General features: G+C 44.9%; 1 protein-coding gene and 1 long non-coding RNA gene across 2 annotated transcripts in view; one reads left to right on the top strand and one right to left on the bottom strand.

Annotated features, from left to right (window-relative positions):
* PIK3R6 (phosphoinositide-3-kinase regulatory subunit 6) overlaps positions 1-26,016 on the bottom strand; it is a 45,132-nt gene extending 19,116 nt beyond the window's left edge. Inside the window, exons 1-15 of the mRNA XM_080995443.1 lie at positions 25,337-26,016; positions 13,328-13,403; positions 12,307-12,483; positions 11,358-11,487; positions 10,446-10,529; positions 9,777-9,868; positions 8,919-8,987; positions 7,597-7,729; positions 6,654-6,723; positions 6,357-6,540; positions 4,508-4,655; positions 3,036-3,128; positions 1,799-2,258; positions 450-549; positions 213-335 (exon numbers count right to left, since the gene is read on the bottom strand). Coding sequence (XP_080851569.1) covers positions 213-335; positions 450-549; positions 1,799-2,258; positions 3,036-3,128; positions 4,508-4,655; positions 6,357-6,540; positions 6,654-6,723; positions 7,597-7,729; positions 8,919-8,987; positions 9,777-9,868; positions 10,446-10,529; positions 11,358-11,370 — 1,569 coding nt within the window. The 5' untranslated portion in view covers positions 11,371-11,487; positions 12,307-12,483; positions 13,328-13,403; positions 25,337-26,016. The remainder of the gene's footprint in view (positions 1-212; positions 336-449; positions 550-1,798; positions 2,259-3,035; positions 3,129-4,507; positions 4,656-6,356; positions 6,541-6,653; positions 6,724-7,596; positions 7,730-8,918; positions 8,988-9,776; positions 9,869-10,445; positions 10,530-11,357; positions 11,488-12,306; positions 12,484-13,327; positions 13,404-25,336) is intronic.
* On the top strand, positions 8,891-11,137 carry LOC308471462. The gene is made up of 3 exons (XR_013982975.1): positions 8,891-9,028; positions 9,300-9,388; positions 9,684-11,137. It is a non-coding gene; the product is annotated as an uncharacterized lncRNA (long non-coding RNA).
* Positions 26,017-27,326: the final 1,310 nt, after the last annotated feature.

Below are 27,326 nucleotides of genomic sequence, written 5' to 3'. Positions count from 1 at the left end.
TCCTTCTGCCCTCTGAAGAACATTCCAAAAATTCCCATTGTTGTTTCTAAGGCAGAGGTGGGGAACTTGTGGGCCTGCAAATGTTGCTGGACTACAACTCCCACCGTCCCTGACCATTTGCTCCTGCTGGCTGGGGCTGATGGGAGTTGGAGTCCTTGGGTTCCTATCCCTGTTCTAAGGAATACAAGCAGAAGGAAGGGCTCCTCTCCTACCATGGTGGCCAGCTTCGGAATCATGTGACAGAGGGTGTTAATGTTGCTCTCGTACCATGGATCAGCTCTTCCAAGGTAAGCAGCCAACTCACAAGGCTCTGTCTGGTCAGGCAGAGCACCTTCCTGGAAGAGAAGTAGAAGAATAAGCTCACCAGCACAAAGAGCATAAGAACATGGTAGGAAGAGGATGGCCACAATTTAGCTCTGTCGTCCTCTGCATGGCCCTGAGCTGCTCACCTCGGTGGGGGAAGATGTGGGTTGTTCCTCCACAACAGGCACATAGTAAAATTGCACTTTTAGCCTTGGTGTAAGAAAGGCACGTCTGCTCTCCCGCTTCCTGGAAATGAGGAAGGGAAAATTGTTCTTATGTCATCCCAGTATCTCATCTCTTGTGGTGGAGAGGACACAGGTGGACCTGTGCACATAGTATTCTGATAGCCACAAATAATGGTATGTAGGGGGAGGAATCCATTTCATTCTCTAGCCAGGAAGAATATGGTTCCCACTATTTCCCATGGAACTCCTTGGTATGTTCCTCCCCCTCCCCCCGCTGCCCCTAGCCTAGCATAAAACTTCCCATTAAGTCATGCTGAGCACCCTAAAGAGACCTGCCTGTGCCCTTGCCATTTTCATACTAACACCTTGTTCTAATCATGACCATGCTTTCACATCAGCAGTGCCTAGAACAGGGTGGTCCAACACATGGCCCCAGGGCATAATGTGGCCCTCAATACCTTTTTGGAAGCCCTTGGCAATATTTGACACCCCCGCAGGCCCAGCCCTTGCACCACCCTTCCTCCAGCCTCCTCCCCAAAGCCTAGTTAGTGCTTGGGAAGGAGGTGGGAGCGCTCTAAGACCCTGCCAGAGCTTCATGCCTCCTTCCCAAAGCCTGGTGCCTCACTTTGGGAAGGCAGTGTGAGGGCTGCGGGGAGGGCAGCATCAAATTTTGGGCTTGCTTCCACCACACACCACACACACACACACACACACACACACACACGACAAGGCAATGTCAGACCCTCCAAGTGTCCCTATTTTCCAGGGACAGTCCCGGTTTTACAGAAGGCACCCAGGTTTTACAGAAGCTGCCCCAGTTTCTGGTTTGATCTTGGGATGTCCAGTGTTTCCTTAGGATGTCCCTATTTTAATCAGAAAAATCTTGGAGGGTATGGATTTATCCAACCCCTGAGCCATCTGAAGGCAGCCTTGTATAGGGAAGTTTTCTTCATATTTAATGTTTTGGTGTGTGTGTGTGTGTGTGTGTGTGTGTGTGTGTGTGTACACACAATATATATATATTGGAAGCAACCCAGAGTGGCTGGGGAAACCCAGTCAGATGGGTGGGGTATAAATTATTATTATGGAATAGGATGTCCCTATTTTCTTCAGAGAAATGTTGGAGGGTATGGGCAGTGTGTGGCCCATGGGTTCCATGTCAAAGTATTCTTGCGGCCCACTTGGTATGAGAAGTTGGACCCCCCTGGCCTAGAAGGAGATACTGCAACTCCACCACACAGAAACAGCAACTCTGTCCCAAACACAGCAAAACTCTCCCTCTTCTCAAAGTCATTGTGACAGTCATTTACCTCAGGGAGTAATAGGCCTGGGCTAGGCGCCCCAGAATTCTGTCATCACCCAGTACCAAGACACGAGCTGTGTGCAGCCGTTTCAGCTGAGCCACCGGCTCCATGACGCTACCCCCAGATTTCCGATGTAGCTTCCCAGCAGGCTTTGCTCCTTGCCCATTAGAGCCGCTCTGTAGGAAAGCGAGGCTGTCCAGAGGAGACCCCTTCTTCTTCATGCAACCTTTCCTCTGGAGCCGAGAGTGCTCAGCCTCAGGAGTGTAAGAAGACTGATTTTCATCGCCCAGATTGGGCAGGTCTCGCTCAATCCCGCTGTCGTTGGAGAGCACAGAGAAACGTGTCTGCTCACAGCAGTCAAAGTCTGGCCCCATATCCTGAAACTCAAAGATATCCAGTTCTGGACTCAGGGAATCCTGTTCACAGGATTGACTTGGTGAACGGAGGAATAGCACCAACTCCTTCCCTAAAATGAAGAGATGGTTTGTGAAATACCTAGGAGGCCATCATAATTCTTGAATCTTCACATGGCACAGTGTGGCATTGTCCCAACACTACAAAAGTAAAGTTTCTTGCCCACATTCATAGGCCAGACTACTTCAGTCTATGTGCACATACGCAACATGTTTTAATATAATGTAGGCTGCCTCCTGACACGAAAACACTACCTTATTGGTTCCCATCCTTTCCCCTGAGATGGTTAGAGCCAATCAAAATGTTCAGGAGGAAAAACATGTTACCTCCCTCCTGGGATTCTACAACTTCAGAATACAGGTGAATATTTCCCCCATGTTGAAAGATATTTATCTTATCTTTCTTTATTTTAAAGAAAGTAGGCATGGCAAGGATAAGCACATGTTATGTGCAGTACATTTTTAAAGAGACATGCTTAAACTGGTCAATTTTATTTTGAAAGAAAGGGGGGGAAATCACAGGGGCCCTGTGAGCATAGGGCCCCTATGCTTCTACTCTGGATCAGGGCCTCATGCAGGTTTTCTTCTGAGAAGCAGCCCCTCCTCACTGCCATTTGCCCCCCAAAAGAACTGTCTGCAGCAAACTACACCTCAAAGGATAAATGGTAGCCAAAAGGAAACCAGAAGGGGCCAAAGACATATTGCTTGCAATGACCACAGGGACACTGCATCCCTGGAGTGACTCCGCCCTGCTTGCCCTCTCACAGAGTGAAAAAGGATAACAACAGCTGCTTCCAAGTGAGATACAGGCCATGAGAACAGACACTCACAAAGCTGGTCTTCATCTCTCCACAAGTGGAAGCTGATGTTAGGGTTGGGTAAAGGGATGCCTGAACTTTTTTCTACTGCTGTCTTCTCCACATCTGTAGGACAGAGAGAATTTTTTTGTTAATCTTTCAATTTCAAGGAGTAAAGTGAAGGCCAGACGAGTAAAAGCAGAGACTAGGAACTACACTAGAGGTCGAGGGAAACATACGGTAAAGGGAAAGTGGAAGTCCATGGGCTTTTTAAAAAAACAAAACAAAACTGTGGCTCATTTGCCCTGCATTAGCTGATGAAGAGCCTTCTTATAACTAAGCTAATGTAGAAAAATGTGAAGCAGCTAGCCAGAGGCTGATACATGGCAAAACAGCAGTTTCTTCAGGGCAATGAACAGCACCAATTCCAGATACAGTGGTACCTCGGGTTAAGTACTTAATTCGTTCTGGAGGTCCGTTCTTAACCTGAAGCTGTTCTTAACCTGACTTTAGCTCACTTTAGCTAATGGGGCCTCCAGCTGCCGCCGTGCCGCCACAGCACGATTTCTGTTATCATCCTGAAGCAAAGTTCTTAACCCAAGGTACTATTTCTGGGTTAGCAGAGTCTGTAACCTGAAGCATATGTAACCTGAAGCGTATGTAACCCGAGGTACCACTGTAGTCAGAAAAAGCCTTGTGATTGCCAGAAATACACATTTATCCATTATATTTCACGTCGTGGGGAAAAGATGTAAGCTTTATTTAGTGTAGTTGCCTGCTGGGTGATAACTAACATTTAAAAGTGTCAAATGACATCAATGTAGGTGAACGATGATGTTTCACATGCAATGTGTAATGGTTAGAGTGTTGGACTAGGAGTTGAGAGACCAGGGTTCAAACCCCTCTTCAGCCATGAAGCTCACTGGGCGACCTTCGGCCAATCATTCTCTCTTACCTTAACCTACCTCACAGGGTGGTTGTGAGGAAAAATGGGGAGGGGAGAACAATGTACCACCTTGAGCTCCTTGGAGGAAAGGTGGCATAGACATGCAATAATAAATAAGCTTATGATATCCCTCTTCGCTGATTTGGGGTGACCAGTAATATCACCTCTTACCATTGAGCAGACCCCCAAATTATACTTGGCACTTTTGCCCATTTAGCCTTCTTGTCTCTGACCAGTACAGGGTCACGCTTACTGAACAGACACACAAATTTCCTTCTCCTCAGAAATCACTGTGAAGTTGGTCTTTTTTAGTACCGAGGACTGCATGGGGGTGATCCTGAACAAAGCACAGAGCTACAAGACACAATCCCCTTTGGCTGCATAAATCAGTTTCCATCCTTTCAGTACCTAAATCAATGATTTTGCCTTTCACACTGTTGTGGGTGCTGTGGGAAGTGCCCACAAAAGCAACTACAATAAAGTCTCAGGGCTCATTTCCAGATGAAGTGCAGGGACTGGGGTCCTTTTTCACATCCCAGCCTCGTAGGGCCACACTTACCTTTCTCTGAAGTGCTCAGCAATGTGCTGTAGATTTTCCCCAATTCTTCAACATATTGATTGTATTCTGCACTCATGTCTCTTCCTGCATGTTCAATGGCAGCCATCACTTGCTGAAAATAGTGCTCAGTCACATCTAAGGGCTTTGCCTGCCACAGGGGGAAGGAGTAATGAATCATTGCTGGAATCAGTGCTTTCTTTTTCAAGGGGTACTCAAGGGTACGCAGTACCAACACCTTTTTTTGTTGTTGTTAAAAAGCTGGGCACTTACTGTAACAACTTCATGGTGAGTACTAGCACCTATTTTTCGGGGGGGGGGGGGAGTCCTGGCTGGAATGAAGTTCACAGACTGCAAACACCTATTCAAGGTTTTTTTCTTTATAGCAAATTACACTACGCATGTATGGTACTCACAATACTCAGCTCTTCCTAACTCAAAAACAATTTTGTCATTGACACATTGACATGTATGAACACATGGGGAAATAGGTAAACATGCAGCACCTGACAGCACAGCTAGCAGGTTTCTTAAAAGTATTCTTAAAACTTTGTTTGCTTCTAATATTTCTTATTAAAAGTTGACCTTTTAAGACTTTGGGAGTAATTTCCTTCCTTCTGTTTCCTAAGCTTCCCTTCTCCCCCATCTGTAGTCCAACAAATCTTGTTAAAATGCCAACAGACAATTCAATTTGGGATAAGTGTTTTATTTCTGGCTCAAGGAAGGCAATAAGCGCCAAAGGCAAGAGAACTGACTTGCATAGAACAATCCCTCTATGTGTCTACTTAGACATAAGTCCCAATGAGTTCAATGGGGCTTTCTCCAACATAAATGGATGGACTGCAGCCTCTAAGTACTTTCTCATTGGCACAAAGTCCCAGTCAAGGAGCAAAAGATAGTCAAACAGCTTCAAATAAATGTTGGAGAGGATGTCAAGGAACTGGTACATCTGCCTGCATGTGGTGGTCATATCCTCTAGTGGAGGAAAATTTGGGAAAATATCTTAAACAAAATTAATAACATAACTAAAACAAAATACCCTTAAGTCTCCAAGTACTTGAAATACTGTTTTCCAAAGGACTGATAGTCTACAATACATGAGAAAATATTTTTACATTCCTCAGGAGCAGCAAGAGCAATAATTACAATCAGTGAAAATGTTTGGTGTATCTGTCAAGTTTGGTGTATTTGTCAAGGCTAGGGTTCAAATTCAAAGGCTTTGGGAACACTTATTAATGGACAAAGTCACCAAGAACATGACAGTTGCCAGAGGGGATGCAGAGCCTGAAACATTCATTAAAAACTTGAAACATTCTATACAATTTGGAACCTATTTTTTATATGTTTCCATGAGTTCAATTGGCCATACTCCCAGGTAACTTTAGAAATTCTAGAGATGGCTGTCTTGGTGGTGGTGGAACTAATCAGGTCTGTGGCTCAGCATTAACAAAGTCTCTGTCTGGACATATAACTTTGCAAGAAGACTAACAAAACCCCAAGAATCAGCCACTTACCATAAGATTCGTTTGCTTTCTTTCCGTCAGTTAACGTACCCTTTTACACAGTGGGGGAAAGGTGATCCGTTTGTTTTTTGTCTATATATGCCAGAGTGTACTGGATGGAGTGGTGTTCTTAAGCCAACAAGTTGTTTTGTTTAAATCTCTACCTTCTACAGTTTTCATCTGAAGCAACACTGAGTAACTTTTGCTCACACATCCATCCCCAGTATGAGAATAATAGTCTATGGAGTAACTGTATAATGGCAGCCCTCCAGATGGGAGGCAAGTGACTGGGAATGTCTGGTATTTCTGCTTATGGAATTTCATTTATTTCAATGAAATCTTTACGGTACCTGAAGAATGCTGTGCACGTTCTTAACGTGACCGTGTTCCTTCAGCACCGTTTGGAAGGCACGTTCTATCACACAGAGCATGCAGGACTTCATACACTGGGACATCTGAGCAGCCTTGATTTCATCAATGAGTGCCCGGCATACAGCTTCAGACAGCAGTTCTGGATCTACAAACATGAAAACCCTGGGGAATGAAGAGTTAACATATATAGAGACAGCCACACATTAGTGCAGATTTATTTTGTGTGTGTGTGATAAATATGTCACTTTAAGACAGGTGAGAGGCCCTATACTTACTTTTCCTGATAGGGGAATGAGTCGTTCTTGAGACTTTGCTCTGCAGAAACCATTCTTTGGTATAATGCTCCTAATGAATAAAATAAGCATCTAAATATCAGTCAAAGTTTAAAGGTCAGTGGTTTGGTTTTGGTATAACTAACCACACCATTGATAATGATGTCATAACATTGGTTTGAAATGGAATCAAGTCCAAAAGTGAGACTACAAACTGCATGAATGGGGGGGGGGGGGGAGAGAAATCTTCAAGGAAGTCCCAACAGAAAGGTGGAAAGGCAAATGCTTCTTTTTCTTCTGTCTGCAGTTTCCAAAGTTTTTACATGCAATGAATAGATCTCTTGCAATAGTCTACATATAATATAATATAATTTCCTGCATGGAAGTGTTACAAAAGTAACTGGAAATTTGGAACATTTGAAGTGGCTTTTTGCTATGGGCTCCTGGCTACGAAAAAGCTTTGGAGCATTCTACTTCATGAAGTAGGTACCTGATAAGTGAGCTGTAGTCATCCATTATTGAGCAATTAAAGTTGTTCATTAATAAGTTGGTTGCAGTATCTGAACATAAGCCTTTTCACAAAGAAGCATGCCAGGGCGTTTTAACACAGCCTTCAAGCAATGTGTGTTAAAAGAAATGCAGGTTGCCTTTCAGAAAGAACAGCTGTTTTGGTAGCACACTAACAGGGGAATCTAAGCAATGTTTCTGGCCCAGTGTTAGCTTATCAGTGTCAAGGAAAGTGTGAACCATGATAAGAGCATCCCACTTTGATTGGTTTCCTGCTGAAATGAACCAGCAGCAGGACCCAACTGACAGATGGATGAACACATCCTGCCACCCCAATTATGAGTGCTTTTCTTCTGCTTGACCAATTTCCCCCCACCTCCCCAATGGTCCTCAACAAACCAACCAAAAGAAAGCAAAAAGAGTGTGGAATATTGCACACCTGGTATTGTCCGTTCCAGTTTTAGCTGCCGAGCATAATCCAGGCCAATGGTGCAGTACGGTTTGGGCAGAGTTAGTAACTTCTTGCAGAAATCGTACACTCTCTCATACAAATCATCAGGGATGCAAGGTGCCTGGAGCAGCAATGGGAGAACAAACTTCGGTGTAAAAATTATTTAAATATGAGAAGTACCCTGTAGCATTGGCTGACAATCACCAGCCCAATTCACCCCTGGTATCAGTGGAATCAGGCCTATTCGCATCTGCTGTTTGGTGGAATCTGGACTGAGAACTCCAACTATACTGAGAAGATGGTTCATCAAGATTCATATGTTTCCTTTTGCAGAGTAGCTGTACAAGAATAAATGCTTCTGTTACTTTATTTGCTTTATTTGGTGACCTCAGGGAATCTTGAATGATTACAAGGAGGCGGGAGGGGGGAGAAAGCAGTGTCTAAGTCTAAGATAACCATATGTTTCCCTGTCGTTTTACTCTCCAGGGTATGAAAATGCAGCTATCCTGAGACGCCCACAGCTACTAAACATTTCTTCAAATAAAAATGTCTTTCACTGTCGCTATTTCCTTATTACAGACTTCCATTTTCAATAAAACTGTGGGTGTTTTCTGCTCCAGAATTTTCGCTAAGCTGATTTTATGCTAGTATTTCACCATTTTTCCACAGGGAGCAAATGTAATTCTCCCAAGGTGTCTGCAAGCAGGGACAGCATCACTGCTAATGTATGTGCTTCACAATTCACATGAATTATGCATCTTTTATGCATGCAGACAGCATATGGTAAAGTTGGAGAACCTCTGGTTATAAACAGACCATTAATCACCTGCATTCCACCACAGAGATGTTGTTGAGTCGCGTTTTCCCCCTCTTACCATTGATTTTAATGAGTCACTTCTTTTTAAACTATGAATGGAGCAGCACAAGAAAACGTGGCCATCCATAAATGCATTTCAGACTGTTGTCTGACACTCTGACAATATCCAGTGCTTACCCATTCCTACAGGGGAGAGGTGCTAGGGCTCAAATCTAACTAGAAGTCAGACCATTTTCGCTTAAACACTCTGCTCCTAAGCCCCAGAAGTATCAAAGTGTCTGTGTCTTCCCAGCAGGGAGGGAAAAACACGCTGCACATGCTTAGAGGCACCCTCTCTTGCACATTTCACACATCCCTAGAATTCAAAATAGAATCTCGAGTGGTATCCATGGAAACCTAAGAGCTGTTGGCCATAGTGCAAGCTGACACCTCACATCAACTCCCAGCATGGAATTCCTGTGCTATCACAGCCGCATGAATTTATAGTTCTCACCTTTATCAATGTATACATCAGCGTGTGAAGCAAAGGGATGATGTACTGCCGATAGTTGCATCTTTCTGCCTAGAGAAAGCAAACGGTTACGCTGAAGATTTTCCAACAATGTGAGGCTGATTTTGGATCCTCTGCTGTCACAAAACACATGAGGGAGGAGGGCTGGCAGCTAGAACAACAGAGCATTTGATAGCAGAGACAACTCTAGGTGGAACATTGCCATGGTACCAGCCAGACCTCAGCTGGACTGTGCGTTCAGTTAAAGACTTACCCTTGACATGCTTAGGAGAGATTTGAGGGGGAGGGGGGAATCTATGAATATAAAGCCTAGGAGGAAAGCTTGAAGCAGCTGTGACATCTTTGGTCATGTGCATTTTGCAGGTTTTTGGAACACTACAAAATCCTGCAACATCTGCTTAGGGTAAAAAATAGTGGAATGAGCATACACATCATGGACCTCCCAATGCTCTGTAAGTATACTATCTTCAGCCAACCTAAAGATCAGTTTTTCTGCAGGAAGAATGGCTTCTAATGAGAGAGTAAGAAGGACCAGAAGTGGCAGGAAGGTGCAGGATAAACAATAAGGAACACCGGGGCAGCTGGTTCCCTACAAACACTAGAGAGATTGTGAGTGATGTCAGAAGCAGGCTGCATTGGCTACCCTGAATTTATGACTGAGCCAATGAGCCTTGATAGAGGATCTGATGTTTGGAAGTGTCTTCAATTTGAAGAGCAGTATATTAATTTAATCACATTTTTCCACAGCAATAAACCATAGATTCGTATTCATGAGAAAGGCTACATGTGGACTGTGAAGACAACTCCCAGCCCATTGCTTCCTTCTGTGGACATTCTTACCCTTTCCAGTTCTTTCACCAGAATTTTGATCAAGAGGGCTCCATTGCTGGGATTCCTGTCAATCTTCTTGTGCAAAGTCCATCTCAGCATCCCTGGAAGAAGGTGGGAAGAGAACCAAAGTTAAAACAACTATCAATGTTTCACTGGGTCAGGAATCAGCAAGAGACAAGAGCAGAATATTGCAAAGAAGGAAAGTGAGTTGCACTTATAGAAGAAGAGGAGCGGACAGAACCGAACCATAAACAAAAACAGCTCTTCCCTCAAGGTTTCCACATATTATTTTATTTAATTATTTATTAGGTCATTCATTTGATTTCTTACTTGCCCTAAGGTCCCAGGGCAGGTTACAGCAGTTTGTACTTGGAAAACATATTCTTTATCACCAAGCTATGGCTCCTTCTCTCTACAATTGTTGCCAGTAAGGAAGAGTTTTACTGGTGACATTATTTTGTCTGGAATCAACCAGGTACCCACACCCAGTCATATGCATCCATATGGGTAGGTATCTCAACAAGACCAGAAAACCCAGGAAATGCCAACACAGCTGGCCAAACATAAAAAGTCATTTCCTTTTGCTCTCTCTAGCTGTGGGAGAGGTGTTCTCAGACACACTGCAAAACTCTTCAGTGCTCAGTGATGAGCTGGGGCACACGGGTCACTGGCTCTTACCTCTCTCGCTCTGGAAGGCTGGGTGGTGGCCATCAAGTTCACGAAGGAGGGCATGCACACTTCGGAGGAAGTCGGACTCAACCTCTTGACAAAGGAGAAAAACAGGGTGTGAAGAACAAGATAACTCAGTGTCTTCTTGTTATTTGTACTTAACAAACCAAATCCTACCAACAAAAGGGTAATGCTAGTGGTTTGCCATCAATGCTGCAAGCTCCTTTTTGAGCAAATACATGATAAAGTAGCACAGGAATAATGGCCAGCAGATAAGGGATGAGCTTTTCATGGATCGAAAGGTGCACGCACCCCTGCCTCCTTGTATACAACCAGTTATCACTGGTATTATAACAGCTTTGATGTTAACTCTCCCAAACAAGAGAGTGTAGATAGGCATTGCCTTTGGTTATTACCAGTGAAAAACCTTGCTTCCATAATATATAATTCCCATCCATTACCTCTCAGTAAATGCTTACACAACTGATGAAGGGGGGGGTGTAATTGTTGTTATACTCCTACTGAAGGTGGGATTCTGGCAATGGTAGGGCTGCACAAGCTAATCAGGTCTATGTCTGCCTGTTGGAATAATAAATAATACAGCTTGCCTTACCCATGAGCTACTGAAGTTCCTACTAGGTCTAACATTCCATCTAATGAAATGGGCTCATACTACAATAAATCTGTGCAACTTAAAGCAATCAAGAGCCTCTTTTTGTGTGTTTGCTGAATCAGACTAACATAGCTGCCCCTCCAAATTTTATTTATCTCTTTCTCTCAACTGTGCAGTGGGGGAACTGGAGACAATCCACTCTTTTCACCTAAACACCTCATGCTCAGAGAGCAAGCAGAAGCCGATACGGCACTTTGAGATGCTTCTCTGAAGATGAGACTAATGATCATAACAATAACAACAGTAACCTGGGTTATCCATGGTTGGGTGGAAGTCACAGCAGGTGGTCGTGAGGTTATCTTTTCCAGCACTTCTGGGAGAACTGGGTGGCCAGAGGGTCCAGTTTCACTGAGCATGACCTAGTATCCTCTAGCACTTCTGCAAAAAAAACAAGATGGCGGTTGAGTGTGCTTGAAATCCCTGTTTAATACCAGGGACCTGACACTGAAATGATAAGTAGCCATGTTAGTTTGTTGCGGCAAAAACAAAAAAGAGACTTATGGCACCTTAATGCGTTTTGCTATTGTATCCACTTTTGTAGATTACGCCCCACTTATTTCACACTAAGCTTATTTTACCCCAAAATTTGTTGGTGCAAGGTGCACAAGGCTCCATGAAAAAAGAGGGAAGGAGACAGTGTGGTTTTCACACTGTAGTTCCAACATTCAGTGTGCACCTCTTGTTCAAGAAGCAACAAGCTACACTATAGCATGCCCCCACTGGATGGTGTGGGGAAAAGGGATCTAGAAGATGAGTGTTATAATTCACAATGGCACAGAGTATGGGTGGGGAAGCTGTGGCCCTCAAGATTTTTTGTTTGACTACAACTCCCATCAGCCCTGACCATTACCTATCTTAGCTGGGGCTGATGGGAGTTGTAGTCAACAACATCTGGCATGTCACAGGTTCCCCAGTACTGGCATAGAACTTGGAGAAACCACTGCCATAAATTACTGGTATTGTGCATGCTGGATGAAGGGCATGTGTGGTTGTTAAGGAAGTTGGCCAAACTCTTTCCAGAAGGACATATATCCTCAGATCAACATATTTGTAACATTTATATCTCATCTTCACCCCCACCCCCCAAGGCAACATAGGAAATCAATTTCTAGATGATTAGCATCAGGAAACATGCCCAGGACAAGGGCTTGGTCAGAATGTCAATGACTCTGCTAGAAATAAAGAAGGTCCACTTACCCAGAATACTACAATGTCCTTGGCATCAGGCAGCGGCAAGACAGCAATTTCTACAACCACACCCAGGCTCTCCTGCTGGGATGCTGTCGGATTTCTTTGGAAGCTGCCAATCTCCGTCAAGTGGGAACACGCCCAAGACAAACTTGCTTTACCTGCCTCACCAGTACCAGCCAATACCTGCAAATATTTGAGAGAGAGAGAGGGAAAAAAAATCAGAAAAAGGAATGTGTGGGCTCCTCTTTGTCCATAGTTCCCCATCGCCTATGACCACGTTTGTTTCACTTGCTGCAGATAAAGCCAGGGGAACGAGGACAGTTCTGTTAGTATTTACAGTTGCCCTGATAACATTATTCTCTTCAAAGTGATTTCCTAAGGCTTAAAAGGAAACTCTTTTCTCTGATTGTACTCTCTGCCAGTTATAACACATTCTTCAGCAGCAGCCACAGGCATCCTGCTCAGGTGGGCTGGCACAATGTTATTGGTTCACCTGCCTTCCGTTTCCTCTGTGTTCCAGCTCCCCTGTATATTCTGCCGAGATTCCTGGTGATATCCCAGGACCACTGGCCCATGCTGTTTACTGCAAAGCCGAGATAATAAAATGCCTTTATTGCTTGGTCATTGCACAGCACTATTTTGAGGTGGGTAGACAGTTGACTGGGGTGTCTGGGTCATCTGCAGTAGACTGGCAAAGATTTCTGACTCCCAATTATTTAACAATGGCAGCAGCAAAAAGGTGCCTTCTTTCCCCTCTTAAATTAAGACTGCTGAAATTATGAAAGGTTGAGTAAACCAGGAATGGGCTCCCCCACCCCCCACAAAAGAACTGTGAGCTCATTTTGGTCCTGGAACTAGCTAACTAACTAGAATGTGCTCAGAGGCACCCTGCTTTTTGAAATTCTAATCTTTTTGTCCTTTGCTCCTGGCTCAAGTTAGTACGTTGTGGGATTCTAGTAAAAAAATAACAACAGACTAGCTCCAAAAAGCTGGAAGTTTGTCTATCCCTGCAGTAAATGATGCTCACCTTCTCTGAGCACATGGGCTAGGCTGCCCTGCAGATATTCCAGCAGTTGTGCTCCAGGACTCACTTCAAAGGGAACCTGAGGAGCAAAACCAGAGACGCGACATTAGTTTCTCCTCCTCAGTAGCAGAACCAGAAGTGTAATCTTTGCAGCCTTTGAAACATGAGTAGAGTCACACCAGTAGTTGTTATGCTAGCCCCTGCCCCCTCTTGCATCCAAGTACACATAGGAATGACTCACTTCAGGAACAAGCATAGGAGTAACAACTTCTAGAGCATGGGGATGATGTGATGCTCTCCATATGATGATAGACAACAGCCCACATCCATTATCCCTGACTATTGGCCACTCTGTCTGGAGCTGATGGGAACTGGAGTCCAACAACATTTGGAGGTCTCACCACTTTGGCTCCTCTTGTTCTAGAGTGGTTGCTCATGTTAGTCTGTTGCAGCAAAAACAACAGAGTGTCTTAAAGGGACCCCTGACCATTAGGTCCAGTTGTGACCAACTCTGGGGTTGCGGCGCTCATCTCGCTTTATTGGCCAAGGGAGCCGGCATACAGCTTCCGGGTCATGTGGCCAGCATGACTAAGCTGCTTCTGGCGAACCAGAGCAGCGCACGGAAACGCCGTTTACCTTCCCGTCGGAGCAGTACCTATTTATCTACTTTCACTTTGACGTGCTTTTGAACTGCTAGGTTGGCAGGAGCAGGGACCGAGCAACGGGAGCTTACCCTGTGGCAGGGATTCAAACCGCCGACCTTCTGATCAGCAAGTCCTAGGCTTTGTGGTTTAACCCACAGCGCCACCCGTGTCCCTTTAACAGAGTGTCTTGGGTCACCTCAAAGACTAACAGATTTATTGTGACATTAGATGGATCTTCATCAGATGTATGAAGACATAGATAGGCTGTTGGGGTAACATGCCACCAAAAAGCTGCCCACCAGGAGATAAAGTTGCATCACAACTCACTCACAAACCCAAACTTTTCTTATCCAGATTTAGAAAAACAGCTCTTTGAAGTGCTCCACCAGATAATTAAACCCTTTAACCCCACCTGCAATTATACAAGCAACACCAAGTTGTTAAATTGGAATTTCTGAACCAATAGAAAATAGTATTCTTTTGGAATTATATCAGACAAACCATGGATCCATCAAGCCCAGTACGGTCAATACTAACTGAAAGTGGCCCTCCAGGGTTTCAGACAGGAGTATTTCCACACAAGGGATTGAACCTGGGACTTTTTCCATGTTAATCATTTCATGTCCACTAATCCACAGCCTGCCCACCCCCATTTTCCATTCAATTATCCGATTCCATTTAGGAATTCAGTGCATTAAAATTATTACGGGACTACTTGTGCATAATACTGAATAGGTTTGAAAAATAAAACCTGTTTGCAGAATGGGCTGATCACTTTTGACCATTGATGTATGTTCAAAGCAGTTCTCCCCTATTTGTACTGTCAACACCTACTAGCCTGAAGCTTTGCCTCTCATCAGAGATGGTCAGCATCAGTCATTACTGTAGAGTGACACAGTCATTCATAGAAGCAGCCCCAAGGGGCCTATGCCACTTTGCCATTTCCGCTGTTCTATTTTTAAGACCCCGTTCAGGCAGAAGTGATTACAGACAGCCTAGCTTCCTCTTCACACCTTCCCTACAGTGATGGCTGAGCTTACAAGAACCCCAACCCACAAGGCTCTCATGCTGTCACAACAAAGAGTCACGCTAACCTGCCTCAGATTTTTCATATTCTCCATCAGGCCTGAATAGTGCTGTCAAAGAGCAAGCAATGAAGCAATGAGGAGAGCATTTCCCAGCATTCAGTGGGAACTATATGTGTTGTGAGGGAAGCCATATAGGACCCTATTCTTAGCTAAGCCATTCAGTTCATAGAAAATACTACATTTTGGGATATATATATATATATATATATATATATATATGATGTGGGTGGCACTGTGGGTTAAACCGCAGAGTCTAGGACTTGCCAATCAGAAGGCTGGCGGTTCGAATCCCCGTGACGGGGTGAACTCCTATTGCTCGGTCCCTGCTCCTGCCAACCTAGCAGTTCGGAAGCACGTCAAAGTGCAGGTAGATAAATAGGTACCGCTCCGGCGGGAAGGTAAACGGCATTTCCATGCGCTGCTCTGGTTCGCCAGAAGCGGCTTAGTCATGCTGGCCACATGACCCGGAAACTGTACGCCGGCTCCCTCGGCCAGTAAAGCAAGATGTGCGCTGCAACCCCAGAGTCGGCCACGACTGGACCTAATGGTCAGGGGTCCCTTTACATATATATATATATATATATATATATATACACATACCTATGTACCTCTGATAATGAAGAATGTTATAGAAGTCCCTGTGGGCCTCTAGATGTTGGACTGCAACACCCAGCTTCCCCAACCATTTGGTTGGCTAGAGCTGATGGGAACAGCAGTCCAACAATAATCAGGTTCTTCATCCCCAGTGCCAGATTTCTACACAAGTTAAGTAAACTACAGTTTAGGGCCTCAGATCTGGGGGGGGGGGGGGGCCTCTAAATACACCAATTTAAAGTTTTACATAACTGATCAAAAATAAATGAAATGGGATGTAGACTCTAAAGCAGATTTTATCATTCGGGTATGACAAAAATGTACTTAACGGCCACACAATTATTTGTTGCCCTTTGTTTATAAATCTGTGCAGCATGAACTACAATATAGTTTTTATATACGCTAAGAAATCACAATGTATTTTAATGTAAAGGTATTTCATATACAAATTGTCTTATTGCAAGATATATGTTTCTATTAGATTGTCAGTTGTATGCTTGCCCACGTACGGGAATATATGCAAATATAAAAGCTTCTTATTTATGTTTTCATTGTTCTTTCGCTTAGAATAATACACATTTTGGGGTAATGCTGTGGGGTTTCTTCAACTCCACTTTGCTTATGGCCTCAGCATGTCTTAATCCAGCCCTGCCCATTACACTACTTACTACAATTGACCTGCTTTTTCGAGACAAACATCTGTGATGCACCACTGTCAGAGTAAAAAGAAAAGGGCTCAAGCCATTCTTTTCAGGAGGCACAGAGAAGCCATTTTAGTGGCATGAATACATCAGCATAGCACACAGCTAGCTGACAATTTCAGCCACAATTAGCTCTCGCACAATTCTTTTAAAGGAAGAACAGCCCACTGAAAAGCAGACATTTCTATTTGCCACAGTCTGCACCTGAACTTTGCCACCTGAAGAATTCAAAGATAAGGAACGCATTGTGAGACCGTAGGAAAGTGATCCATTTTGTGGGTCAGAACAGAACTTCATTGGAATATACTGTCTTTGTAAGATGAGACTGAAGTTGCTTTTTGCAGTTAAGGTGCATCTCACAAACAAACAAGGCTCATAAGTAAGGGACCATTCCTTGAAATAAGCATCGGGTGACAAGCCTATCTGCTACAGTACACATTCATTACAAAACAAAGGGGTGGAGGGAAATGTAGAGCTTCACTACGGTTAAACAAACCCCTAAGTTAGGCATATTTATTCCTAATAATAATAGAAGAATAAAGAACTTCAACAAAACAAAAATAGGATGTGTGCTCATGAAAGCATAAGGCAACAGGAACTGATTCCCAGCTCTTTCCCTAAAGCTCAGCATATTTCACAGAAATAGATTATGGGAGGGCAAAAAAAAATGAGAGATACCTAAGTTCAAACTATCTTCCAAACATTCTGAGAAAAAGAAACTTGGTCCTGTAAAATTTGTCATTTAAAAATGAATAGGAGGGATTGGGAAATCAGAAATCTCTGGATTGTGTTTTAATTTGGAATGAGGGGAGACAGCTCTAGGGGCCTGTCGTTCCATAATCAACGTATGAATGGGGTGGGAGTGTTAATGAATAAGCAAACTTAACAATTCCCTTTTTGCTTCTACCTATGACCATATTATAGCTGATTGCCTCCAATAAGGAATATCCTTTAGACGGATATGTCTGTGCATCTGTGCATGCACACACACAGGGAGGAATCCAATGTAATGCTAAGTTGAACTCCCTTAGCACTGTACTAGCTACGCTAGTGAAATGGCTTGTGCAAGAAAAGGCGCATGAATCCAGCCTGGTTCTCATGGCTGGTTGCTCAACAGATCTCTGTAGCCCTGATACTTTCTGTTGTACAACCAGCTTCTGCTAGCACAACATTTGCTCTGGATTTCATGCTTGTACCTAGAGCTGCAGCCCTCATAATAAAGCCCCCTGCCATTCCATATGACAGAAAGTTACTGTTGTATCTTTGTACTGAGATACCTTTGTCCCTGCTAAATTGTCTGAAGGCTTTGCTGTCTTGCTGTGCTAATCAACTGGTTTTCTTAAAAGACCATAGAGATGCTATTGTTGAAAGGTTGGATCCTGCTACATCGCTAGCAGGTTTTACTGCTGATGAACTGGATTGGGGCTGATTGTAGAAATGCATTGAGGTGGCTATGGGAGGCTGGCCAGCGACTGATATGAAATGTCAGGAACATCGCCGTGCACACAAAAGACATATCCAACCCAAAGGTGCATACAACTCCACTCTCCACACCACCATTTTGATGCTGCTTGGCATACGTTGTTTGAATAGGCTTCACAACAACCCTGTGAGGAAGGCCAGAATTACAACTTCAGAATAAATCCAGGCAAATACATGTCCTTCCAAGTGCCCAACGGAATACATTATGATATAGAGTCATGAAGACAGTGTAGGAAACTCTGCGACAGTTGCCCCCAAATAAAGTGATAATTGTTTTGACAGATAATTGTGGGAGCTTAGCCTTTGTCAACTAACCTGTCATGACATATATCCCGGTGTGGAAGAGGATGTGGTCTCTATCATCCATGAAACCAAGACAGGCTGGCCACAGAATGGCTTGCTATGACTATATTACCAGCACCATGTAGGCCTTCACTGTGCAGCCAGGAACTTTTAGCAACCTTTGCTGTGCTGATGTATACTTGCAAAATTTCCTTTGTCCTGAGGGAGCGGCTCATGGTTTGTTCCAATATTCAGTGCAGAAATGTGCATTTTCTGTTAGAATGTGTATCTTAATGTAATGTGTGTTGGAAAGATGAGGTTCTAGGAAAGTGCAAATGTGTGGCTTCAATTATGTTATCCTGCCTCCAGAAACAGATGCAGAAAATACATGGGGGGGCATTCTCATGTTTCTTATGTTCACTCATTATTATTGCAGTTTGCACATGCAATGAGCAGATGTGGCTTCACACTCCATGGTGAAGCATTTTTATCTATGTCTGGACCAGAATAGCACAAAATTCTGGAGGTTCAAACTAATTATTAAAGATTGACTGAGAGAGAGAAATGAAAGTAGGCATCCCTTTAGCATGGGTCAGCAAACTTTTTCAGCAGGGGGCCGGTCCACTGTCCCTCAGACCTTGTGTGGGGCCAGACTATATTTTTTTTTGGGGGGGGGAATGAACAAATTCCTATGCCCCACAAATAACCCAGAGATGTACTTTAAATAAAAGGACACAGGATACTCATGTAAAAACACCAGGCAGGCCCCACAAATAACCCAGAGTTGCATTTTAAATAAAAGGACACATTCTTCTTATCTAAAAACACGCTGATTCCCAGACCGTCTGCGGGCCAGATTTAGAAGGTGATTGGGCTGGATCCGGACCCTGGGCCTTAGTTTGCCTACCCATGCTTTACTGGGTGGCAGTGGGGTTCCTATTCTCATTCTGAAGGTGACTCCTTGGAGAGCTACTGATATTTCTAATAGGCAACTATGCAGCCTGCCTCACAGGCTTGTTGTACGATCTGTTTGAATAAGGTATTCTAAGTAGTACCAAAACAGTGACAGGAAAGTCTTGGGCATGGGTGGGGCTGCCTATGTGCATCTGCAACACCCACTGGGGTTCCTGACATTCAATGCAAAGCGTTGCTGAGACTCTCCCAGCCATTTCAGTGTATTCAGCAGCTCAGCTCATGGGCATGGCGGGCAGCAAAACCTGCAGGCTATTTTGAAAGATCCAAGCAGTCTCCCAGCATTTTGATGGTCATTTGGGAATTCAGTTGATGCAGCAGGCAGCAAATTTTGTAGGCAATTCCTCAGGAATACTGCAATCTTCTCAAGGCACCCCCTCACTGTCATTCGGAATGGCAAGTCTCTTGAAAAAGCTTTATTCTGAGGCCTGTGGATGAGGGTGCCAGATCCCAGCTCATTTCTAGCTCATTTCAATGGTCATTTGTAAAACTTAGCTGATTTTTATGTGGATGAATAAGCAACAGGTGATGGTACAATTTTGCAATTTACGCCAGTGCATTTCAGTTGCTCCTCGCAAGTGCAATGTTCTTCTGTTAGGCCACTTCAGGACACTCTCTGTAGACTGCCTAAAGACCAATAGGAACCATCTAAACTACTCTTCTTTTAATACATTCTAATTGCCATCTTAACATTTCTATGGTAATACATTCAGATGGCTCTGCTCAGCGACAGTTATGCAAGTCATCACTGCCCATAGAGCTCTTTGGTGCATTTGGAATTCATGAAAGGTACATTTCGAGTTCATATTTCTTACCACTTACTGTGATGGTTAGAGGGGTTTAAAAAAATCAATCAATCAATAGTTAAATGGCTATATTGCCAAACCAGAATGAACTTCAGTGGCAGGGATGATGTTGAGGGGTGGCTGAACCTCATTCAGCATGGCCCATGGTCAGGGATGATGGGAAGTGTGCTCCTACAACATCTGAAGAGCCACAGGTTTCCCATCTCTGAACTAAGGAGGGGATCGGCTCTTTACTCACCATCTTAGAACAGCACTACCCATTACAGCTGCTGAAAGAAACGTACGGTAAGCACTGAGTTTCCGGCAGCCCTCTTGCAATGCGTGAACATCATAAGCAACTGACAAATGGTAATATTCAAAAAATCAGCGGGGGGGGGGGGGAGGACCCCTCAGACTCTCAGGACAGTCTGTAAGTGGCTGTACTTGAACAAAGGAACTTTAAAGAAAGACCGTAATGTGACATCATCAAGAGGGTCAGTGCTATCACTTGTGGATTGAATTGGATTTTTATTATACTACATATGTTAATTGGCTTACCAATGGCCTAATGTCTACGTTATCAACATGTGTTTTGTGAATTACCACTGTTAATTATGTAATTATTGCTGTCTCTGTATTTTATGCAGTTCATTTCTCTCTGACCTCGCTGTTTACAACCCCAAGTGGGTAACGCACACACACAGCAGTAACCTAGGACATTTCATCTGATTGAATGGATCGCACTATGTGAATGCTCGTGTGATAATGAATTTGTCAATGTGCCACAAGTGTTACTGTGGTTTTTGTGTATCTTTAGACATTAATATGTCTGGGAACACGTGTTTAGGAAACCTAACTTACCCAGTGCACATAAACTAGATCTGCGCATATTTATGTGCACAAGAGATGTTTAATGTCAGAAATAGTGCTCCCCACATCCAATGTAATGTATTGAGTTGCTTTTATTTCATTTTTGAAGACTACATTTTTAAAAATAAATTTGGGTTAAACTTAACTGATTTTACAATGCTCAGCTAAGGGACTCTGCAATTGGATGAACTCTTGCAGATGGTGCTAAATGCATCAGGAGACAAGTGTCGCCAGTCCCTGTTTCATTGTTGCGACATACACATATTTTATAATATCAAAGTATATCCAACACAACAACTGTTACAAACAAGAGGCAAAAGGAGAGTTGTTGTTCTTTAACCAATCTTTTAAAAAGGTACACTCTGGCTGTACAAGATCAAAAGTTCCAAAGTACATCTGTAACTGGATACAAAAAAATACTTTTATCTAAAAGCTCACTCTAATCACGATGAAAGCCGCCCAACTAGCAACATTAAAACCCTCCAGGCTGTAAGGGAGTTTGTTTCTCAGGTAATTTTCCCTTGTTCCCAGGACCCAGTTCCCTGCAACAATAGTACATGTAACAGTAATCTAAAATACCAGAGGAGGTGAACCTTATATGGTTCAAAATCCAGTGGCAGAACGGGTTATAACGGCTGACATAAGATTTATTAGGAAACCAGAACAAAGCATAATTCCTGGCTGTAGGAAAAGAAGCAAAATCAGTACACTACTAATTCTGCCTTGTGCTTTCTCTTTCCTGTGATTACATTAATAAGGACAAGTCTTACATGCTTGTGCTATCTGTTTCTTGTAGCCCAAAGCCAATTTCCATGCCAGGAGCCAACGAAGAAGAGAAGAAGAAGAAGAGTTTGGATTTGATATCCCGCTTTATCACTACCCAAAGGAGTCTCAAAGCCGCTAACATTCTTCTTTCCCTTCCTCCCCTACAACAAACACTCTGTGATGTGAGTGGGGCTGAGAGACTTCAGTGAAGTGTGACTAGCCCAAGGTCACCCAGCAGCTGCATGTGGAGGAGCGGAGACGTGAACCCGGTCCACCAGCGGTGGTGATTGTCATTCACAATGGCAGCGCTTTGTCAGACTCAATGACAGCGCTTGTCATTCACAACGGCACCGTGCACTCAAAATTAACTCTTACATCAAAATATTATATTACGTGTGGTGCTGTATACTTAAGTATAAGTATATTGTAAATAAATGAGCAAATAAAAAGGTTTGTTTCTTTTCGCTCCCTTCTTTCATAAACAAGAGATAAGACGTAAGCGTGGTGGCTGACATAAGCATAATAAAAGTTAATTTGGGGGCTAATTTTGGGGGCACTGGGTGGATCTTTGCACCCCTGCGGCACATATGCTAAAGACAGCACTGCATCCAAGTCTGGGAAACCCTGCCCTAGGTCTCCTCCTCCAGGGGTGGTGGACTACAACTCCCATCAGCCAGTTTGGTCAGGGATGGCGAGAGAGCTGCAGTCCAAAGCATATGGAGGACATCATAATAGATAATAGAATCATATAGTTGGAAGGGACCACGAGGGTAATTTAGTCCAACCCCCTGCAATGCAGGAATCTTTCCCCCAATGCAGGGCCCTGCCTTAGGACCACATGCCACATTTGAAGCACAATGGTTCATTGTAGGACTGCCAAAAGCTAGTGTCAGTCTGCTGCCAGTTCCTCCCTCGCTTTCTTGTGCTAAGCAGGCAAACTAGAGTGACATAAGACATGCTGTGAAGCTAGGGTGGGGTGCGGGGGTGGGGGGTGGCAGGGAGTGAGGCAGTATCTGAACAGAACCAGTAAACAGCCTATTGGGCCCTGAAGCTGCTCAATCTGCAGCTGACTGTCAGCCGGAACCTATGAACCTTTAAATAAGAGATGAAAGAGGTCCCACTGGGAGCTGGCAGGAAGCAGCAGATCCATTGCCAGGTGGGTGAGGAGGCATCAAGGGAGCAGCAAGTTCTAATACTAGAAGCACTGGCATTTTAAGAAATTTCCTTCTTCGTGGAACTTTCAAAGAGATGTAAGGCCAGCTCTCTGTCTGCAAAACAGGCTTTTCAAGGACTCTTTCTTATAGCCGAAGGAGGATGTGCAGACCAGTTCCTGGATGTTAATGATTCTTTGGAGAGTTCCTCCAGCACGTCATATTTAATTACTTTTTGGAAAAAGAAAATGGCCCTCAGGAAGCAACAGCCTGTTAAACTTCAGCATCTCCCCTCCCATTTCCACCGGTGGTTTCAGAAAAACAACCTGGGGGTGAGGTGGGGCGGGGGCGGGAAATTCCTACACTTGTTGCCAAATTTGTTCATCGAAAAAGCAGACACTAAGTGAGACAGCACATGAAAAAATATGATAAAGGAGCCAAGCCACACACTCCATCTCTCACCACATGCTATAGACAGCTCTCGTTCAGTCCCGTTGTCCTGTGTAAGGAACCTGCAGTTGCTAGATATCATGTGTTGGTCTCCCAGAGCCCTTTCTGCACTGAAATTATCCGTGTGGAAAGCATACCTTGTACATCAGTACATCTTGGAGCCTGGCTGCTCTCATGCGCTGAATCGGATCCTAACAGAAAGGGCTTTAGGATACTCCCATTTATCCTGCACTACTGCCCTTCCTCTAGATCAGGCATGTCCAAAGTCTGTTTTGGGGGCCTAATCCGGCCCGTCGGTCAATTTAATCTGGCCCCCGTGGCAGTATATGTCCTGGGGTAAGGTAAAGGTAAAGGGACCCCTGACTATTAGGTCCAGTCATAACCGACTCTGGGGTTGCGGTGCTCATCTCGCTTTATTGGCCGAGGGAGCCGGCGTACAGCTTCCGGGTCATGTGGCCAGCATGACTAAGCCACTTCTGGCAAACCAGAGCAGCGCACGGAAATGCTGTTTACCTTCCCGCCGGAGCAGTACCTATTTATCTACTTGCACTTTGATGTGCTTTTGAACTGCTAGGTTGGCAGGAGCAGGGACCAAGCAACAGGAGCTCACCCTGTTGTGGGGATTCGAACCGCCGACCTTCTGATCGGCAAGTCCTAGGCTCTGTGGTTTAACCTACAGCGCCACCCGTGTCCTGGGGTAAAATCCTTTTAAAAAAGCTCAGCAACTTCAAGCCTAAAAGCTTCAATCCTAAAAACCTCAACAAGTTTGGGGCAAGATTCTAAGATTGTAAAAAAAGCTCAACAACCAGGGCTGTCCCACACGCACGTTCTCTTCTTCAAATCTGGCCCTCTTTGAAAAAAGTTTGGGCACCCCTGCTCTAGATCATGTGGAAGGCTGTGGAGCCAACGATAATCACAACCACATCAAGCACATTTAATGTACATGGTTTCCTACCACAGAACCCTGGGAACTGTAGCTTACCCCTCACAGAGCTACAATTGCTAGCACCCTTAACAAACTACAGTTCCCAGGATTGTGTGGGTGTGCCTTAAATATGCACATGTGAATCAGCCATCACAGATCAAGTACCAGAGACAGATTTTTGTTATACCGCTTCCAACACCAGGCTGTTGGAAGGACTCTATTCACACATTCACCTGCAAAGAATAAAGGGCTGCCCAACCAAGTGATGGATGTGCATTTGCAAACAGGCCCATAATATATTATAAATAGCACTGAGCCAGGAGGACAAGCAGCTGCCAATCTGGGCATGGCTGCAAGAGGGCAACATTCCAACAAAATGTGCTTAGAGGGGGAAAAAACCTCCTTGTAACACAAGACAGAGTTTGCGCAAGTATTTGAGGAGTGCTTGTTCCCAAAAGGCATCTGCGAACTTCCCCACGCCTCTCTTCCAGATTGTGCCTCTCCCACGACGAAGCCTGTAAAGTCTTTACCAGCAATATAAGAGGGCAGATCAAGAGAATAAACAGCTCTTCCTTGCCCTTGGGAGCCAGAAGGGGGCCAGACGACTCTCTGCGTCGACACACTGAAACTTTTTGGGAACACCTGTTGAATAGCATCTGGGCTTAAACGCTTCCTCTGCAGTTGTTTTGATGGGATCCATTCTGCACGGATGCACTTCTTCGGCCCACCCTTCCCAGAATAATCACCATCTCCCTTGCAAATGAAATTGACTTAGGAAAAGGAAGCATCGATATCCTGTTGGAGTAGCTTCCTTCCTAAGTTGTTGCTTGGCAGAAATAGAACTCTCTCTCTCTCTCTCTCTCTCTCTCTCTCTCTCACACACACACACACACACACACACACACACACCTCTCCTTGCTCATCATAATACAGTATGTACTAATTTGTCCCTTGCTAGCCCCATACGCCACCAGGGTCTTTTCCTGCAATTTCGCAAGGGCCCTCTCCGGAAAGATTTTGGAAAGGGTTGCCCCGATCCCGGACTCTAGAGCAGGGCTTCTTGGAGGGCGCGTTTTTGAAAGCCACGTTTCCTAAAACGTTCCGCCAACATCTCCTTGCAAACCTTCAAAGAACGCTATTTAAGTCCCGGGACCTCTTTCCTTTTCGGCTCGTATTGCTCAAAGATCTCCTTAAGGCACATCAAAAGAAAACAAACCCGAAAAGAGACAGGAATCGAAAGCCGAAGCGCAGAGGTGCCGGTGGTAGTAGCGGCAACCGCCGTCTCAAGACAAGCTCAGCTTACCTCCGGAGCCCGCTCGCTCCTTTCCGGAGGTCTAGCGGCGTCTGGTTCCTCGCCGCTCGCCGCCTTGGCTCGGGCTGCTCAGGAAGTCGCCGGGCGCTCGCTCGCTCAGCAGAGCGCGCAGCAAAACTCGACGGCGCGTCCTACTATAGGACGAAAAAGAAGCTTCCTTTTCTCGCCCAACCGCAAGGCGACCGCGCCGATCGCCTCCGCGGCGTCTGCTGCTTGGTTTTTTTCTCGGCGCCGAGGAATCGCAGAGCTGCAACCTTTCACTGGCCTTCGCCGCCACCTCTCCAGCTCCAGAAGTCAAGTGGGGACGGCGGCGGCGGATGCAGCCGCTGCCAACAGCTACACTAAGGAGCGCCTGACTCACTCGCCCGGCGCGCTGCGCCCTGCCCAGTCCGGGAGATGTGCGCGTGGGTGCCTCTGTCCGAGGAGAGGTGGCTGCGCTGGGCACCTCTGCCCTGGCACCTCCAACAGGAAGAGGCCTGGGCTAAATAAAGAGACGGACACAAACAAGGTTGCTACGAGGAAAGCGGGCAGGTGCTGCCCCGCTCCGAGGGCTTCCCGGCAGCGGGAGCAGCTGAGCCGGCCTCCCAAGATCTCTTGGCAGCAGAAAAAGATCTCGATCTTGTGGGCACAGCGCATGGCGGCCCCACTCAATCACTCGTTCCCAGGCCCCCTTTCAGCATTTCTGCGTGTTTCCTGTTCATCAGTTTCCTCCTTCTGAAATGGTAAACTTAAAAAAAAACTTTTTAAAAAAGAAAGACAGAAGAAGTTGTATGTACTAACCAACAACCACAGACGCACATCCTTGTTTTGTGGGGCGCACAGCTGAACCCCAAAGTTCTGTTTTGACACCACTTCCGAGCAACTCAAGCTAGAAACCAAAGATGGGCAGTGTGCAACAAATCTTCATTCTAAAAGCCCACCACTCAATGGACAATTCATACAATAAACTTGGGCAGGGGAGTTGCAGTGTTCTTTCAGCTAAGGTTCCCAGAGCATAGGAGCCAACTGCTAGGAACCTAGATCCCTTTGGTTCCCAATAAAATATTTGAGGGGGCTGCCCCCCAAGTTAATCGGCCTTGTCATTCAAATGGGGTGTGTGTGTGTGCCACGTCATGTGATCAATTATGTGGGGCAGGGCTTACCTGCACCCCAATATTTTATTCAAGTTGGCACCCTACCAGAAAGTTTCGGACTACAATTCCCATTGGCTAAGCTGGCTGGGCATGATGGGAGTTGTAGTCCAACAACACTTGGCGACTCAAGGTTGAAGAACGCAAGTGTAGTAGGCGTAGGGTGTAGTAGGGACATAGGGCACCTCTCAGCCTCACCTACCTCACAAGGTTGTTGTGAATCTAAAAGGGGAACAGAGTACTCTGTTCTGAAGAGGGGCATCTGAACTGTTTTGAAGAGGAGTGGGATTTTTTAAAATGTAATAACATTCAACAAAGACATTCAACAAAGGTCATGATCATGGAGTAGAGAATGATTCTCCAACCTCTGAAGCTGCTCCAGTTTCCAAATTCCACCATCTTTGAGACTGCGAACACACAGTACCTTTAAAGCACATTAGAAAACACCCCCCTCTTCCCAATAATTGGTGTGATAAGGGTTTTGGGGAATTGAGGGGTAAATGACAGTGCCCACAATTCTTTGAGAAAGAATGCCCTTTGAATAGGCTTTGAAAGTATAGTGTGTATGAAGCCTGGGTTTAGTGATCCAACCTCCCTCTCAAGGACCTTTGTGCACAGCTGCTCCTCAGCTCCTCAGAGGCTCAGTTCACTCCAGGCTCAGGTCCAAGTGAGGCTTCAGGGTCATCTCTTCTTAGATGTGCAGCCTTATTCCAGATCATATGTTCAGGGGTCTATCACAGAATCATCCTGATTTAACAGAGTATGTTGCAAGCACATGGCAAAAGTGCAGGACAACAGGATCCTTATATGGGAAGATCTGAACCCCCATGGGTTTAAATGTTTACCAGAGG

This window comes from Podarcis pityusensis (genome assembly GCF_964106645.2).
Source record: "Podarcis pityusensis genome assembly, chromosome: 2".
Lineage (NCBI taxonomy): Eukaryota > Metazoa > Chordata > Lepidosauria > Squamata > Lacertidae > Podarcis > Podarcis pityusensis.
The sequence above is the reverse complement of the archived record's forward strand: the minus strand, read 5'-3'. Positions and strand labels throughout refer to the sequence as shown.